Below are 19,986 nucleotides of genomic sequence, written 5' to 3' on the forward strand. Positions count from 1 at the left end.
ATGAAAGCGATTGGTCGGCTGTACAGCCACCCAATTGTTTTTGAGGACCCCTGGAGCTGTTTGTTTGCTGATCTCCCCTAGCTGCATCCATTCTTTGATCTCACTAAGCTGCAAAGAACCCAGAAGCAACATATATATATACCGTCACTTCTGGTTGCTGGTGTCACTTTCCTTGGCCTCTTGGACATGGAAGAAGATAATGGAGCGCAATTTGCACCCATTAGCTTCAGTGAAAGGCAAGTAAGACATCGGGGGTCTAAAAGACCCCTGATGTCTCATTAAAGAGAACCTGTCACAAAGAATATATGTCACATAGGGGACCTCTATGTGATAGAAATAAAGTTTTAAAGCCTAACTTCCTTTGGAGAATGTCAAATGTTCCACCCGTATTTAGGGTGGAACATGTAATATGTTCCAGCCCCTGCCTCCTCTCCCCCAATCCCCCCTTCCCTGGGACAGTGGGTGGTGTTTCCTCTACCCGCACCCACTGTCACTTTTTTGAAAGTAGTTCAGCTGTGCAGGGCTTTGCTCTCACAGCCGTGTCATTCATTCTTGGATTCCTGTGAATGAATAAACTACCACCGTGGCAGACATACTTTTAATTTCAGTGGGCTGGGGGGAGCTGATAGGCACTCTTGTAGTCCACTGACATGTCCTCTGGCTTTCAAACAGAAAGCCCGTACAGAGGTATGGGCTGAAAGCTGGAGAACATGTCCGCAGGAGCCTGACATTTCACCCCTAATCTACTGATCGTGGATGCAGTGCTTAGAAAGCCTCTGCAGAAAAATATAATAAATGCACTTTTTTTTTCTGCAAAAATATATGTATTTTAATATTTTTTTATATAAAAGTGAGTTTATCCTTTAAAAAGAAAAAAAAGTGTCAAAAAATAATATTATACAGTGGGGATCGAAAGTTTGGGCACCCGAGCTAAAAATTTGTATTAATGTGCATAAAGAAGCCGAGGAAAGATGGAAAAATCTCCAAAAGGCATCAAATTACAGATTAGACATTCTTATAATATGTCAACAAAAATTAGATTTTATTTCCATCATTTACACTTTCAAATAACAGAAAACAAAAAAATGGTGTCTGCAAAGGTTTGGGCACCCTGCAGAGTTAATATCTTGTACTGCCCCCTTTGGAAAGTATCACAGCTTGTAAACGCTTTTTGTAGCCAGCCAAGAGTCTTTCAATTCTTGTTTGAGGTATCTTTGCCCATTCTTCCTTACAAAAGTCTTCCAGTTCTTTGAGATTTCTGGGCTGTCTGTCACGCACTGCTCTTTTAAGGTCTATCCATAGATTTTCAATTATGTTGAGGTCAGGAGATTGTGAAGGCCATGGAAAAACCTTCAGTTTACGCCTCTTGATGTAATCCCCCATGGATTTCGAGGTGTGTTTAGGATCATTATCCATTTGTAGAAGCCATCCTCTCTTTAACTTCAGCTTTTTCACAGATGACATCAAGTTACCATCCAAAATTTGCAGAAATTTTATTGAATCCATTTTTCCTTCTACTCGTAAGATGTTCCCTGTGCCACTGGCTGCAATACAACCCCAAAGCATGATTGATCCAACCCCATGCTTAACAGTTGGACAGAGGTTCTTTTCATTCAATTCTGTGCTCCTTCTTCTCCAAACGTACCTTTGCTCATTCCGGCCAAAAAGTTCCATTTTAACCTCATCGGTCCACAGAACTTGTTTCCAAAATGCATCAGGCTTGTCTATATGTTCATTTGCAAAGTTCAAACGATGATTTTTGTGGTGAGGACGTAGAAGAGGTTTTCTTCTGATGACTCTTCCATGAAGACCATATTTGTACAAGTATCTCTTTATAGTGGAATAGTGTACCACAACTCCAGTGTCTGCCAGATCTTTCTGGAGGGATCGTGCAGTCAAACGTGGGTTTTGAATTGTTTTTCTCACAATCCTGCGAGCTGTTCTGTCTGATATTTTTCTTGGTCTTCCAGATCTTGCTTTAACTTCCACTGTTCCTGATGACTGCCATTTCTTAATTACATTCCGAACAGAGGATATTGACATCTGAAAACGCTTTGCTATCTTCTTATAGCCTTCTCCAGCTTTGTGAGCGTCAGCTATTTTCAGTTTCAATTTTCTAGACAACTGCTTAGAAGAACCCATGGTGCTGATTGTTGGGGCAAGGTCAGATGAGTCTGGGCATTTAAAACCTTTGAGATTGACATAACCTGGTCTTCCCAGACGATGATTGAGAACAATCCATGACACTGGCAGGTCTCAGCCTGGTAAAGGGGGCCGTGCATGCTATAAATTCTGCAGGGTGCCCAAACTTTTGCAGACGTCATTTTTTTGTTTTCTGTTATTTTGAAAGTGTAAATGATGGAAATAAAATCTAACTTTTGTTGACATATTATAAGAATGTCTAATCTGTAATTTGATGTCTTTTGGAGATTTTTCCATCTTTCCTTGGCTTCTTTATGCACATTAATACAAATTTTTAGCTGGGGTGCCCAAACTTTCGATCCCCACTGTACCCAAGCACTTTAAAAACCCTCTAAAAAGGTTTGAGCGATTTGCCGTACTTTTAGCGTGAATGGGGGCCCTGTACGTCTGTCTTGCAGTAAGATATAATTTGTGAAAAAGCACATATGTAAAATTTGGATAGGTTTATCTTTAAGCAGGAGGTCACCCAAATTTATAACTGGGGCATATGCCAATTTGCTACACCTGCCGACTGCATATAACTTGACTTGATTACGGTTGGCTCTCTTCTCATTGCTGTGGGTATTATCATGACTTGGCATATGCTGCAAGTTAATTGGGCTTATCTCCTGAGCTTTGCTCATCATTGGAGGAGGGAGGGTTCTCTCTGCCTCTAATGTTCTGAAGCTGAGAGGTGGTAGCAAGGGCAGATCAGGGAACTTTAGACCGAGGATACATTTCTCTTGGAGTGTCTGAAAGATAAGTAGCCAACAAGTACTCAAGTTCATGGTGACAGACCGGATACCAGTTCTGAGTTGTCTTCGTCTTGCTTATTCACTAAGAGCAGTAGGTAAGCTTGTGTGTACAGATGCATTTCTGTACACTATGTCCTGTAGCACTCACGATATATGTCCTGTTTTTATTGGCTGGGAGAAATTGCAGGACTCAACAGCAGCTCATGGCAAAGAGAAATGTGCATATGAAAAAGCATTTTATAGACAGGATCTAAAAGTTGTTTTAATTATTTAATTTTAGGGCAGCACAGTGGCTAAATGGTTAGCAGTTCCGTCTGGCAGTACTAGGGTCGTCGGTTCGAATCCCAACCGCGGCACCACCTGCCTGGAGTTTGCATGTTCTCCCTGTGCCTGCGTGGGTTTCCTCCGGGTACTCCGGTTTCCTCCAACACTCCAAAGACATGCTGGTAGGTGAATTGGCTCCTGTCTAAATTGGCTCTAGTATGTGTATGTATGAATGTGAGTTAGGGACCTTAGATTGTACACCCCTTGAGGGTTAGCGACTGATGTACAATATATATATGTGTAAAGCGCTGCGTAAAATGGACGGCGCTATATAAGTACCTGAAATAAATAAATAACATTTTAAGGAGAATACAACAGGAGGAGCTGAAACATGCATAGGTGTGTAGAAAATCCTGAACTCTCGGGTAGCCAGAACAGTTGGGAATTATGACATACCAGCGATTGCAGAGCATTGCTGCTCTTTCTGAGAAATAATTTCATAATTATAATACAGAACTTTCTGGAGCAAAGAAAAAGCAATAAGAAGTGCATATATCCAGATATTGCATATCACTAATCGTGCCCTTTGATGTTTCCATTTATTTTGTAACATTTTTAGTACTTTAATACTTATGTCTTCTCTTCATTCAGAATCCACTGAGTCTGGAAGAACCTCCAACTCAAATAGCTTTGACCAGCTCTCTCCGTGATATGCCTGTTACTCGTGAGTATCAATTTCCTTATAACAGAGTTGTCAATGAATGTGTTGCCAGTCATGATACAGATGACAGTAAACTGTGATTTGTTCATGCAGGGCAGGACAACAAGTTCACTTTAAACTCTGGAAGATATCCCCAAAAAAGGCAGGAATAGGGTAAAGGACTAGTGACCATTACCTATATTATGAAATATATGGTGGGAGATACACATATACTAGGTTCCGCTACACAAAATAAGTGCGGTCCAATAACCAAAATTACCATATTACCAAAAAAAGAATTGTGAACAACATGTTCACCAAAGCGGTTACATACACAGACCATGCGGTAAACCATCACACACAAGGTGTATATAAAGATATCATTTTATTGCATATCAAAAATATAAAAGTAATAATTGTCAATTAGACAAAAAAAATCAATCAATATACAGTATCTATTACCACATTTCAGACAATGTCTGTAACACCAAAAAATAATTATTTTTTGGTGTTACAGACAACGTTGTCTGAAGTGTGATGGATACTGTATAGTGATTGATTTTTTTTTTTTGTTTAATTGGTAATTATTGCTTTTATATTTTTGATACGCAGTAAAATTATATCTTTTATATACACTTTGTGTGTGATGGCTTACCGCACAGTCCATGTATGTAACCACTTTGGTGAACATGTGGTTCACAATTCTTTTTCAGTAATCTAGTGACCATTACTGCCTGTGGTCTCCCTGCAGCTAATTTTTCATCATTACTTACTTACCATGCCTTGTTCTGCATTGTGTCTCTCTATGGAGGCAGCCATCTTGGCAGAAGCAGGGCTTTGCTTTATTGTGTTAGAGCCTCCAGCAAGGAAAGCATAGTGATGACATCACCAAATCTTGTGAGTCCAGGAGTAATAGGCAGCCTTGCCTTAGCTCTCACACTGCAGATGTACAACTATGGGGCTCGATGCACATGAGTACCTAGGCACCCTCACATCCAGGAAGTTCACTGCTACTTTTCAGGAGGCATTTACACAGGACTAAGGACTTTTTCCACACAACCATATACCAGTGCTGGACCCATTAACATGAGAGTGAGTTCTAGGTATATCAGGTATGTTTTCTGCTTCAGTTAGCTGAGCAGAGCTGTGGGGGATTGAAGTGGTAGTAAACTTCGCTTAAAACGAAGCCCTCCAACGGCCAACTGTTACCGCTGACAGTACTTCCATCTTCAACCGGTCTTCCTTCTGGGTTTCCGAGCTCTGACCGTTTGAATGGCCGAGTCAAGATGATGTCATTCCCGCGCTTGCACACGGGAGCCACTCCAGCAGCACAGCTCTCCAAAGGGACACAGCGCGCATTCACTGGTGACGTCACTGGCTTCAGAAGTAGTGAATGAATGGTGCACATTTAGGAGATATTCATTGTATCTACCAGTAAGTTTTATTATACGCTTACCTATAGGTATAAGTGAGCTAGCGGTGTTTACTACTGCTGTAATGGAAAGATGAGTATGTGGTACAGAGGAAGAGTTGTTCTCTTGCTGCTGATAGGAGGGGGGGAGCAGAGTGATAGAGAGATGAGTTCATCAGTCTGCTGTTCCACTTTTCGCCATCCAGTCATAGGTTGGGGAGGTGACATACAAGTATAACTAAACTTTAGAAAAGAAGCCATTCTGCTGCCCTGCCAGACCTGTGTAAATCTCAGAACTGGATAGACAGAAATACAGATCTTTTGACAGGCTCCCATATATGTATTTCTCTGTATTTAGCTGTTTGCCTGAGGTTCAGCTTTAAGGTGAGCAATGAAAACCCAAAATATGCACAGGCTATAAAATATTCTATGCTTTCTTTTTACCAAACCCCTGGAAGATCTTCTAGTTGTTCAAGAAGAGACAGAAAAATAAGAGAATACCTCGTTTTAGTAGGTGAGCAGTGACAGCTCAAAATATGCTGAAAAATATTCTTTGCTTTACTTTTACCAATTCCTTAGAAAATCCTCTAGGCATTCGGGAAGAGACTGAAAAGTGAGATAACCTTTATTTTGACTAGAACTACTAAAATAGGTATTATCTACAATTGCCAGTCATTGGTTTTCTCTAGAATCTTAGTGTTGCATGTTTCCTGATCTTAAGACTGGCGGAGAATCACTTTTTATATCTCACATGATAAAACGTCATTCTAGATACAATGATTTTTCTTTCCCGCTTTGGAACTGGGGTGAACTTCTTGTACAATGAATATTTTTAGAACTAGTAATAGAGGCTTACGGAAGTATTTTTCAAAGCGATGGAATGTTTAAATGTATTATGACTCACAGACATATGAATGTGTAGCTATGGGAACCTTAAATAGCATAAAATTTGTGACTAAGGCCAACGCAAGCTAAATCTGAAATATTCCATTTATGTGCTTTAAATTAAACACAATGCCTTACTGTAATGACTAAGACTTTTATGCAGACTTTACACTTACCGGCCACTTTATTAGGTACACGTGTTCAATTGCTTGGTAACACAACTCGCTAATCGTCCAATCACATGGCTGCAACTCAATGCATTTAGGCATTTAGATGTGTTGAAGATGACTTGCTGAAGTTCAAATCGAGCAGAATGGGGAAGAAAGGGGATTTAAGAGACTTTGAACAGGGCATGGTTGTCGGTGCCAGATGGGCTGGTCTGTGTATTTCAAAAACTGCTGATCTACTGGGATTTTCATGCACAACCATCTCTAGAGTTTACAGAGAATGGTGTGAAAAAGAGAAGATATCCAGTGAGTGGCAGTTGTGTGGACGAAAATGCCTTGTGGATAGGGTCAGAGGAGAATGGGCAGACTGGTTCCAGATGATAGAAAAGCTACAGTAACTCATGTCAATATGGACCAAAATCTCAGAGGAATGTTTCTAACACCTTGTTGAATCTATGCCATGAAGAATTAAGGCAGTCCTGAAGGCAAAAGAGGGTACAACCCAGTATTAGCAAGGTGTACCTAATAAAGTGGCCAGTTAGTGTATGTATGAATAAGGTTTCTATGAAGATATCAAGTGGAAGTGAACTCAGATAGTTTGCTATGCTATAGGGAACCTTGAGAAATGTTAGTTTTATCTAAGCAGTACCTTGAAAAATGTACCTTTTTGTTTGAAATTCCTCCTGAAAACTAGCAGTGCACTATCTGGTATGTGAGAGTGCCTAGGCTCTTCTGTGCATATAGTCTCATAGCTGTATATCTTCTGTGTGAAATGTAAGGCACCGCTGCCTCTCCCTGACCACTTAGAAGATTTGGAGTGGGATCTGGTGACGTCATTGCTGCGCTACTCATTGTTCTCCTTGCTGGAGGCTCTGACTTGAAGCAAAACCCTGCCTCTCAGTAAATAAAATAGTGCAGCGCTAAATAGATGATTCAAATTATAACCACAGGTGGAATAAATAAGCAATAAAATATGAGCGTACTTATAAGTATTAATACATATAGATATAGAAACATATCATGAGTATCAGTCCCTCTTAGGGTGGATGGGTCCTGGGACTTTAGATGTTGATGATCCAGGGGTGTCCAGAGTTCCCCTTAAGGGATAGGTGGGCGCAGCTCACAAGGGTTAACAGGAGGCTCCCTCTCTGGAGGCAATGGGCTGGTGCTAGGCGTCTAAAGGATTAAATGCTCCCCACAGGGGTCAAAATGGAAGAATGCCCATAGTGTAGTATGTTAAGTAAAACATTTATTGGTAGATAAACAGGATGCATCCAAAAGCAAACCATTGAAATTCAATTGGACTGACCGTCCCTGAATAGAGATGGCCGCCGGAGCTCCACGATGCTCCGACGGCGTGACGTCACGGCGTGCGTAGGCTCCTCCTAAGAGCCTCCTGTTTGTTGGTTATGTGTTATAGAAGACACTGGTAGTGATAGCAGAATTCAGGCTTTACTTGTGTGGCTTAAGTTACAAACATACAGAGCACATTGCAGCAGACATATTAACAGCAGACATGTTACAGACTCATTACTTCCTGAAGAGATGATAGAGAAGAGGAAAGAAGCAGCAAGTTTTACACATACACAACTAGTAACATTTAGTGTATAGTGCCATCTACTGGTCAAGTGATATTACCACAGAATACTGTATATAGTACATTATAGTACATGCTGTTGCATTCCCAACACTGTTAACCCTTGTGAGCTGCACCCACCTATCCCTTAAGGGGAACTCTGGACACCCCTGGATCATCAACATCTAAAGTCCCAGGACCCATCCACCCTAAGAGGGAGCCCTTGTTTCTACCTCCTGGTCCAGATGATTACCTTAATGACATCAGGATAATATATTTAAACGTGCATTACTATTGCGTGTCCGGTGAGTGCGCATTTCTTCCGCTATCACAAGCACCATTTGAAGCTTTGGGGACTTTAAGAGCACTAATTATTCACCATTCCGGATTACTTTGCCCAATGTTACTTTATATTGTTCAGGATTGATACTCATCATATGTTTCTATATCTATATATATTAATACTTATAAGTACACTCATATTTTATTGCTTATTTATTCCACCTGTGGTTATAATTTTAATCATCTATTTAGCGCTGCACTATTTTATTTACTGATTTCATAAAGGTTTTGTTGGTTACCTTGAGTGCACAGCTGCTGACGGGTCAGCGCTCGCTTTTTACACTTTTATAAAACCCTGCCTCTACCAAGTTGGCCTCCCGCACACAGCGAATGCAAAACAAGGCATGGTAGGTCTGTAATTGGGAAAAATCAGCTGCTGGGAAGCTACAGGCAATACTGATGACTAGTACTTTGCTCTTTGCTTGCCTTTTTGGCACAGCTTCCATATTTCAGTTCTCCCCTCTTTAACCACTTGTCTACCAGGGTCCTTTATAAACATCCTGATATTCAAGGGATTAAAACAAGCTAAGCACTACTGAGGATGCTGATTTTTACAGCCAACTCTGTGCTGTCAAGTAAAAGTGATCTGACTTTAACAGGACTCAGAAGGTGCCAACCCCAAGTCTGCTTGATTAACTGCAGTAGAGGGCAGGGAGACCTTGGGGGTCTGATAAACTGCTAATGTCCCCATAAAGAGGACCTGTCACCTGCCCATGCTATCATATAGAGGACCTGTCAGTTTCCTTGTGATTGCAAAACAGGTAAACTAAAAAAAGTATATAAATAAAGTGTTTAACACCTTCCCGCCCGGTCTATAGCACATTGATGGCCCGGTGGGACGCTCCTCCTTCCATATGATTCCTGTCAGAAGATGTCGCTCAGTGGTGCGATCTGTCCACGGGACACAACTGATGACAGATCACAACATTGGCCTGTTGCCAGTATCATGTGACCAATCACAGCAGATCACATGACAATTGTAGATCATAGATGGCTTCCTTTCATGCCATCCATTGTTTACAATTGTGTTCTTAGCTGTGACTGGTCAGAGTGGTCACATAGTACAGACTGGGCCAATCACAGCCCATCTGTCCCATGTGATATTCTTTGCCCAATCACAGCTAATCACAACAAAAGACTGAATGAATCAGTTTCATTCTGTAACAATGGTTGCTAATATCAACAAAATACATTGGTATTAGCAATCATAATGTGTCAAAAAAAAATCCTGATCACTTGCCCAGAGTAGTTCAATGTTACTATGGTAACATTGTATTGCTCTGGTCACAGCGTGTTGAAAAAATAAATTGTAAAAAAAAGAAAAAAATGTAATAGAAAAAAATTAAATAAGTTATTATTTATTTATTTTTACATGCTGTCACAAGTCAGTGTCCCTGATCACTGCCACACCAGCTACATGATAATGCTGTACTGGACTGGTCACAATAGGTAAAAAAAAAAAAGTGAATTTTTTTTTTCTTCTTCATTTTCCAAAAAATTACAACTTCAAAAAACCCATGATGCCTCTTACTAAATACCTTGGACTGTCTGTTTTCCAAAGATGGGTCATTTGGGGCGTATTTGTCATATCCTAGCGTTTTCGGGCCTCAAGAAATGAGATTGGCCGTCAGTACATCAGGAGTAATCGATAATCAGATATATACCATGGTTTGTGGACTCTACAACTTTCCTACAGACTAAATAATATACACTAATTTGGGGTATTTTCACCAAAGAAATGTAGCAGAATACATTTTGACCTAAATGTGTGAAGAAACATTATTTATTTGCAAACTTTTATAACAGAAACAAAGAAAAACTTGTTTTTAGAAAAAAGTTTTGACTTTTTTTTTGGTTATTTAGCAAAAAATTAAAAAACTCAGTGTTGATTAAATACTACCAAAAGGAAGCTCTATTTGTGTGAAAAAAATGCTAAAAATATTTTTTGGGTACCCAGTGTTGCATGACCGTGCAATTGTCATTAAAATTGCACCAACACTGAAAGATGAAAATTGGCCTGGGTAGTAAGGAGGTAAAAGTGCCTGGTATTGAAGTGGCTAAAAAATGAATTATAGTAAAATTAATTTTGAAAAAAAAGCACCCATGCATACTCAAATACAAGCATGAGAATAGTTCTCAAACGTGATGGTATCACTGTGACTTCTAGGGTCATAATTTAGGGTTAACTTTAAAATGCTAACATGTAAAAGCCTTTCAAGCATCGACTATGGACCATTTCAGGTACCATAGTTTTCCAGTTTTCATGCACAATTTTAAGACCTGACATGTTTTATATCTTATTTGCTCAATCAACCCCATCTTTTATATTTTACCAAAAATTGGGTATTATATTGCATTTTGTGTGCAGTAAAATTAGTTTTCATGTATTTTTTTTGTTGAAAATATGCATTTGATAAACAGTTGTGCAAATATCATGCAAGATAAAAAAAAAACTGCAACTTCCACCATATACTCTCCAGGGCCTCTGCTTTCAGAAAATATATAATTGTTTGGGGTTTTTTAAGTAATTTTCTAGCAAAAATGTAAATAGTTCCCAAGTAGAAAAGTGATTAAGCCCCCTGGCGGTATTCCCAAGTGTAGCTCGGGGTAAAGTTTCAGCGCCACAAGCGGTAACCCTGATCCTACACTCAGGAATACCCTGCAGTGCTGCTCCGGGATCTGTTCTTCACTTACCTTGTCCTGCGCTCCCGTGATGTCCCCCCTGCAGTGTCCCCAGCAATGTCCTCCGGCCGATGCCGGCATCTGTCTTCCGGGTTCTGTTCCCTGCGACGTCGGGACGTACTGGGGACGGAACTTGCGGGAAATTTGAAAATTTTAAAAGTGACATTCACTAAATTCACTAAAATCACATAGTAAAACATTACTGTATCAAAGCATTTCACAGACATTTTGTCCCGAGTGCTTTGTCCTGTGCCCTGCCTGCATTTTTACTGTTCTTTCTGCTTGGAAACTGAGAAAAGTCCATGGCGTCCAAAAAGCGTTCTTTTCGGTCAAAAGCGGTTTTAGACCAGCTAGAGAACAGCGATAGTAAATCAGAACCACTTGCAGAATTGAGTGATAATGATTCGTGGGGGAAATTCGTCATCAGACACTGAAAACGATTTTGCGACTTTGCTCAGTGATGTGCGAACTTGGTGCTCTATTTCAAATTTCAGTGTTTTGGTTTGATTACATTATTGAATTAAATTTATTATTATATTATTATTTTTTTATGATTATTTATTAAATTATAATTTATGATTTCGTGTTTCAAATTTTAAGATACCCGGAATGTTTACTAGACTCTTGTTCGGACAGATTTCAGTGTGTTATTCCTAAAAATTACAGCCTACAATAAAAAAAAACGAAATATTTCCATGCAAAAAAAAGTACCGCTTTGAGCACAGAAATATGGACGTAATTAGACCTCTAGGGAGGTTAAGGAATTTGTAGGGAACTTTTTATACAAGACCCTAAATATTTATCCAGTGAAGTTTTCTGTCGTCCCTATTAGTTCATGAAAAACATTTTTAAAAAGTGCTCTATGTTTAGAGTTAGGTGATTCATGAAATTTTACTGCGGTAAATTGCATGAGGTTTACAGCAGCAAACTTAAGTAACCGTTAAAAAAAATAAAATGCAACTTTTTTCTTTGTGGAACTCACATTGCTGAACAATTCAGCCTTTTAAAAGGAAGGCCAAGCCTAGACATTCTTGCAAGGTGTTATTTGTTATTACATCCTTATAAAAAGATTAGTGTGCAAATCCTCGGTGACAGTTTTGTGTTGTGTTCTGTTGTCTTTTCTCATCAGTCCTTTTCAAATATATTTTTTTATTCTTTATGTTGAACGTATACACATTATGTCAAGAATATGTGTTGTTTGCATTCGTGACAATATTTTTGGGATCCTGTCTGTCATTTGGGGATTATTATGTGATATAATATTGAGAGCTTGTTTCCCTGGTGGTTAATCTACAAACAACAATAATATGCAATTATAAAAGAACACGTAAGCATGCTTGTTATAGTCATAACAGTTACTTTAAATTAAAGCAGGGATGTTGAATTCCTATCGCCTGACTTCTGTGACATGTGATTCCAGGCGCCGGGCAGGTAGATTTTTTCTATCTTTAGCCCTGCTCCCCCCGCCCGTTGACTCCTGGGCTCCGCTTGCCCATCTGCGGGCCCGGGATCAGGTCTCCGCCATCGGCTAGAGGGGAGGGAGGAGAGCGGACACATCCGCTTCCCTCCCCTTTTTGTCCTGACCCGGAAGTGACATTTTGATGTCACTTCCGTGTCCCCGTTGAGAGATTCTTGGCCATGGAGTAATTTATTGCTTTTTTTGTGCCCTAAAATTAACCTACTATTTTTTGCTGATATTTTGCGGTAATATTATGAAACATAAAAAATTGGAACTACCACTATTTTATTCTCTAGGGCATTTGCTTTCAGAAAATATAATGTTCGGGTGTTTTGTGTAATCTTCAGGCCTAAAATTAATTTTTTAAACGTGCAGAAAACGCAAAAACGGCTCTGGCTGCAAAAGGGACAAAGTATAAGCTGGACACTCCCCTTTCCCGAGGAGCAGCCAATCGGTGCTCATTACACTGCAAGGTCTCTCCCCCCCTGGGTGCGGTGCTGGAGACAGGCAGGGAGGGGAGGAGGGGATAACAGCGCAATGTTAAAATTATTTTTTTTTGTTTTATCTGGACAAGTAGATTCTCATGAAGTAGATTGGGACACCAATTTAGTCCCTGGACAAGTGTTTTTTTTTTTTAATTTCCACACCCCTGTTTAACCACTTGCCTACCGGGCACTTATACCCCCTTCCTTACCAGGCCAATTTTCAGCTTTCAGCACTGTCGCACATTGAATGACAATTGCGCAGTCATGCAACATTGTACCCATATGAAATTTTTATAATTTTTTTCTCACACATAGAGCTTTCTTTTGGTGGTATTTACTCGCCGCTATGTGTTTTTACTTTTTGCGCTATAAACGGAAAAAGAGCAAAAAATTTGAAAAAAAAGGTTCTTTGTTTCTATTATAAAATTTTGCAAACAGGTAATTTTTCTCCTTCACTGATGTGCGTTGATGAGGCTGCACTGATAGGCAGCACTGAAGGTCACTGATAGGTGGCACTGATAGGCAGCACTAATGAGGTGGCACTGATAGGCAGCACTAATGAGGTGGCACTAATGATGGGTACTGATAGTTGGCACTGATAGGTGACACTGACTGGCGGCACTGCTGGGCACTGACTGGTGCAACTGCTGGACACTGACTGGCAGCACTGCTGGGCACAGACTGGCAACACTGCTGGGCTGCACTGATGGGTGGCACTGCTGGACGGCACTGATGGGCACAGGTGGGTGACACAGGTGGATGGCACTGCTGGGCACAGGTGGGCGTAACTGGTGGGTGGCATGCTGGGCACCGATCATCAGGGCACTGATGATCGGTGCTGACCCCTGCTCTGACAACTGCTGCTTCTCAGCAGTACTTTCCTCACGCTCTGACAGCGTGAGGAAAGTGCAGCCGAGAACCGGCAATTGCATTTCCCTGTGATCAGCGTGTCATTTGACACGGCTGATCACGTGGTAAAAGGCCGCTGTGATTGGCCTTTTACCACATCATGTGATCAGCTGTGTCCGTAGGACACAGTGATCATGGAGATCGCTGGGTGTGCGCCCCTGGGGGCGCGCAGGAGAGCACGTTCTGGGAGGACGTCATATGACGCCCTCCCAGAGCTGGCTGGCCGCATTGCAGCCGTCATTCGGCTATCTGCGGTTGACACTAGTTAAATGATCCCTTCTAGTGACACTAAACTCTGGTGTAAAAAAAAAAGTCTATTCAAGTATTTATTCCCAACTCATAAAAGTCCCTTCTGTTGTTCTGGACCTACAAATTTTCAAATTCTTTTTATCTTTTTTTTTTTTTTTCTGTAATCCAACTACACTATATTGCCAAAAGTATTGGAATACCCCTCCAAATCATTGGATTCAGGTGTTCCAATCACCTCCATGGCCACAGGTGTATAAAATCAATCACCCAGGCATGCAGACTGCTTCTACAAACATTTGTGAAAGAATGGGTCACTCTCAGGAGCTCAGTGAATTTAAGCGTGGTACCTGCTGTACATGCTGAAGCACAGTGCGCAGAGGTCGCCAACTGTCTGCAGAGTCAATAGTTGAAGACCTCCAAACTTGGTGTGGCCTTCAGATTAGCACAACAATAGTGTGTAGAGAGCTTCATGGAATGGATTTCCATAGCCGAGAAACTGCATCCAAGACTTACATCACCAAGTGTAAAGCACGCCGCCACTGATGGACGTGTCTGGGTTTGACGGTTGCCAGGAGAACAGTTTTTGCCTGACTGAATTGTGTCAAGTGTAAAATTTGGTGGAGGGGGGATTATGGTGTGGGGTTGTTTTTCATGAATGTGCACCAGTTCAAAAAGCAAAGTCCATAAAGACATGGATGAGCGAGTTTGGGGTGGAGGAACTTGACTGGCCTGTACAGAGTCCTGACCTCAACCTGACCTAAAGGATAGACTTTAAAGCCTAATGCCAGGCTTGGTAGCCACCGCTTCCCTCCTCACACACCTTCACCTCCAACGCCATTGCAACTTGTATATTAGTTTATTTATTTAATACTTGAATTTCTGTGATGTCTCCTGACCAGGTGCCTGCTGACACACAGGGCCCTCTTCCTCTTCAGTCCTCTTCTGGTAGTAGATGGTACTGGTTAATGCAGAGAGTGATGCTGACATGATGACACCAGCACCGCTCTCTGCACCAATATACTGTTAATACAAAGTGCCCTGCTCATTGGGCTGGGGTGTGACACACTGCACTCAGTCCTTTGTCAGTTTTTCAGATGTCAGGAAACCCAGAAGATTAAGAATATAATGTGGTAAAGAGGTTATTCAAGGCACAGCTCCAGATTTAAGGAGAGTATTGCAGCCAATTTTTTACTTTAAAACCTCCAGCGGGATATTAAAAAAAAAAAAAAAAGCAGTAGCCAGAGCTTGGCTTTAAGGTAAAACCTCAATGTACAGTTGTGGCCAAAATTATTCAACCCCCAATGCTGTAAAGGGGTTTAGGGACTATAGTGTACATTTGGAATTGTATTCAGAATCAAATCCTACAAGGACGTTGTAACTACCCAAATGCAACTAAAATGACATCAATTGTTTATGTAATACAGTAGTAAATGGTTCTTATGTGGTTTCTTCATTGCCACAATTATTCAACCCCTTAAAGACTACCACTCTGAAGAACAGAGGTTCATACAGGTGCTTTCCATCAGGTATTGAAAACACCTGTGGATGTCACCGAGCAGCAATCAAGCATAATAAGCACCAATTAGGCAGCTTTAAAATGACTGTGATACTCAGCTCCTTCTAGACATTTACTGGTGTGGTTACAAACATGGTGAAGGCAAGAGAATGGTCCAGGAAGACAAGAGAAGAGGTGATTTCTCTTCACAGGAAGGGCAATGGCTATAAGAAGATTGCAAAGATGTTAAACATACCAAAAGACACCTTAGGAAGCATCATTCGCAAATTCAAGGCAAAGGGCACTGTTGAAACGCTACCTGGTCGTGGCAGAAAGAAGATGCTGACTTCGACTGCTGTGCGCTACCTGAAGCGTAGAGTGGAGAGAAGTCCCCGTGTGACTGCTGAGGAACTGAGAAAAGATTTGTCAGATGTGGGTACAGAAGTTTCAGCCCAGACAATAAGACGCACACTGCGTAATGAAGGCCTCCGTGCCAGAACTCCCAGGCGTACCCCCTTGCTGTCTCCAAAGAATAAGAAGAGTCGACTGCAGTATGCCAAAAGCCATGTGGACAAACCACAAAAGTTGTGGGATAGTGTTCTGTGGACTGATGAAACAAAATTAGAACTGTTTGGGCCCATGGATCAACGCTATGTTTGGAGGAGGAAGAACAAGGCCTATGATGAAAAGAACACCTTGCCTACTGTGAAGCATGGTGGAGGGTCAATCATGCTTTGGGGCTGTTTTGCTTCTGCAGGTACAGGGAAGCTTCAGCGTGTGCAAGGTACCATGAATTCTCTTCAGTACCAGGAGATATTGGATGGAAACGTGATGCAGTCCGTCACACACCTGAGGCTTGGGAGACGTTGGACCTTTCAACAGGACAATGATCCCAAGCATACCTCCAAGTCCACTAGAGCATGGTTGCAGAGGAAAGGCTGGAACATTTTGGAGTGGCCATCGCAGTCACCAGACTTAAATCCGATTGAGAACCTCTGGTGGGACTTAAAGAAAGCAGTTGCAGTGCGCAAGCCTAAGAATGTGACTGAACTGGAGGCCTTTGCCCATGAAGAATGGGCGAAGATACCCGTAGATCGCTGCAAGACACTTGTGTCAAGCTATGCTTCACGTTTAAAAGCTGTTATAACTGTAAAAGGATGCTGTACTAAGTACTAAGATTGAATGTCACTTGGGGGTTGAATAAAACTGATAATGCTGTGAGCACAGAAAAGACATTTGTGGTTATTTCATTATAACTGTTATGTTATATTTGTCTGACCTACAAGTGCCTCTTTAATGTAAATGTAAGCAAGATGACTGAATGATCAAAAGCAATGTCAAACTGGCCAAAACACTCAATTTCAGTGGGGGTTGAATAATTTTGGCCACAACTGTATTTGCCCTTTAATAATTTACTGAACTTTCCTTTAGTTGCATTTTAATATGACCTTTGTTTGTCTTTTGCTAGCTGCTTGCGAAGAAGAGCGTGTGGATGAAGCAGGTTTGCTGTTTTCTGATTCAAGCTACTGGACAAAATATTTAATACCAGATGAAGAATCTGAGCACCATGTTCCAGCTCCGCCGACTTCCTGTAACCAGGAATTCACTTCCCAATCTCGAGAGCAGCCCAGAAAAGAGATCCTCTTTCACCCATGCAAGGGTAAAGGCATTTCACCAACTCTGATGGAGCCCAGAGAAGGGATCCTGCTTGACCTATGCCAGAGTAAAGGCACTCCACCTCCGGAGTTGCCCAGAAAAGGGATCCTGCTTAACCAATGCAAGGAAGAAAGCACTCCACCACCTCAGGAGGAGCCCAGAGAAGAGATCCTGCTTGACCTATGCCAGGGAGAAGGCACTCCACCACCTCAGGAAGAGCCCAGAGAGGAGGTTGTGCTTAACCTATGCCAGGTAGGCACTGCACCACCTCAGAAGGAGCCCATAGAAGATATCCTGCTTGACCTATGCCAAGGTGAAGGCACTTCACCACCTCAGGGGATGCCCAAAGAAGAGATCCTGCTCGACTCATGCCAAGGTGAAAGTACTCCACCACCTCGGGAACTGCCCAAAGAAGATATCATGCTTGACATATGCCAGGGTGGAAGCATTACACCACTTCAGGAGCTGCCCAGAGAAGAGATCCTGCTTGACCTATGCCAGGGTGAAGGCACACATCCTGTATGCCAGGGATGTCAGGGCAAGGAGCATGGAAGCAAAGTAATACCATCAGAGACTGCAAGTGAGGCATTACATTCTAAACCGCAGCAAGATACTCCAACAATTGTCATAGAGCATTTCGATGATGTGTCCACAGATTTAGAGACTTCTGGGTAAGCTATGTAACATTGGAGTAGTGCATATAACTGATATGGCAGAGTGTAGTTATTCAACATTATTATAAGCATGTAGAAGATGATTTGTCACCCTGTCTTCTATGAGGGAGTGATACTTTTATGATGTAGCTCATATGAATCGTCAAAGGCATAGATATACTTAAAGGATAAGTTCACCTTTAAAAAAAAAAAAAAAAAACATTTTGTTGCAGGTAAGAAAATGTGCATTTATTGTTTTGGTTTTTTTTTTTCTAAAGGGCCTGCGGAGTATTGCACTTGTGATCAGTAGATCGCAGGTGCAAGCTCAGGCTCCTGCAGACTTTCTGTATAGCTATCTTCCCCTATCTCTTATGGGCAGGTAGAATCAACAGACTACTAAAGGGCTCACCAGAGAACTACATGCCGTCAACCACATTGGCTGACAGTACTTGTATGCATTCATTAACAGGAAACTGAATGAATGATGCTGCCGTGTCAGCAGAGCCCTGCACTGTCTCATTATTTTCAAATTGTGACAGTGGGTGTGGGGAGAAGATCCCCTGCCAACTGTCATAGGGAGGGGGGATGAGAGGGAAGAGGCTGCAGGAGCAAGAACATGTTACATTACCCACCCTAAAAACAGGTAAAACATGTAATATGTTCTAAAGGTGAACTCCTCTTTTCAATTTCAATACATTTTTATTTAAATAAATTTAAAAAAGATACCTCTATTATGTGTACTGATAAAAAGACAAGGTCAGTGACTTGTAAGTCACATACATGAATACATGAACCGTGGTAGACAACAAAACATTCGAGGTGAAATCATCTTTTAGTGGAAAGCTGATCTCCAAACAGATAAACAACCACCAACAGTAATCATTTCATTTATTTAATAAATGTAACTACTGTAAGTACTAAGTGCCAGTTTAGCTCTGTAACATGTGCTGACATAGAGCATGCTGATAGGAGGAGAAAGCAGATAGAACACTAAATCAGTGTGCTGCTTCAATGTCCGAACTCTCCTGTCACAGTGGAATCCCAATGGGTTCTAACAAGCAAAGCTTCAACAATTCCAGGTAATTATAAACCTGTCTCTGTTAGTACGGTCAAAGGAGCACATCACAGCTGCAAAGTTTTGCGTCAGTTCATATGTGAACATCATGCTGATGAAAAGACTTGAGGTGTCCTAAAGCTGGAAACTGTACTCTGTTCAATCAAAAAATTTACTTTTCTTGCTTTGAACAGTAAGAAACAGAGAAAAACTTTACGACTACACTGAGAGGGACAGAGACAAGCCTTGAACCATAGTGAAAGCTGGGAAACCCCCATATCCTAGGCCTATGTGGGGTTGTTAATTTTGCACTGCTTTCTGTGAAATTGTTACTGATTTTCTCTTGGCAGTTCTGAGGAAGCGACCTATGTGGAAGCTGTGACCAATGCGCAGGATGTGGATGCAGCTCGGTGTTTGGCATCAAAGCTCTTCCACCTGGATGGCTTTGACAGATCTCAAGTTGCTCCTTATCTTCAGAAAAAGTAAGTATAAGCGAGCCAGCAAAAAGTACATGTCTCCCAATTTGTCTTACTATATCCTTCTCAGCATAATGACTTGTGTTCACAGGCTTTGTTGTGAAACTGTGGCTTTTACATTTGAATTCAGCTCTGCTTAGAGGCTTGCAGTCAAGTGCAAATAGCTGTATTTGTCTGCTTTGCCTGCAATGCAAACACAATGCATAACAGGGAAAACTGTCATTTTTTATTCTTTTTTTCTTTTTTTTTTTACAATATAAGTGATCACACAACATCTGTTCTCAGCTGCATAAGAGGTGTGGGTGGAGACTGGAGGGGGTGGTTGCATGTCATGAACATGTTCCATGCCTAGCATGGTCAGTTTGAAATAGGAAAGCAGGGGGACTGACAGGAACATCAGGGATCTTACACAAAGGAAGCATTATAGAGAACAGGATACTTTTTAATTCAAGTACAACAGACACATATCAGGACTGTGAAATTAACTTAACAAACACCTTAAATCTCCCCTACATCCTCTATATTTGACAGGTGTCAGGCATATTGGAAAGCAAGGGGTAATCCCTGCAATAGCTAAATAGACAACT

General features: G+C 41.3%; 1 protein-coding gene across 1 annotated transcript in view; it reads left to right on the forward strand.

Annotated features, from left to right (window-relative positions):
* LOC149458755 (uncharacterized) overlaps positions 1-19,986 on the forward strand; it is a 128,907-nt gene that overhangs the window by 71,940 nt on the left and 36,981 nt on the right. The window contains exons 3-5 of the mRNA XM_089681678.1: positions 3,852-3,924; positions 17,029-17,887; positions 19,274-19,405. Coding sequence (XP_089537804.1) covers positions 3,852-3,924; positions 17,029-17,887; positions 19,274-19,405 — 1,064 coding nt within the window. The remainder of the gene's footprint in view (positions 1-3,851; positions 3,925-17,028; positions 17,888-19,273; positions 19,406-19,986) is intronic.

The sequence above is a fragment of the Staurois parvus genome, unplaced genomic scaffold (assembly GCF_062004578.1).
Source record: "Staurois parvus isolate SC_StPar_1 unplaced genomic scaffold, SC_StPar_1.0 ptg000276l, whole genome shotgun sequence".
NCBI classification, from domain to species: domain Eukaryota; kingdom Metazoa; phylum Chordata; class Amphibia; order Anura; family Ranidae; genus Staurois; species Staurois parvus.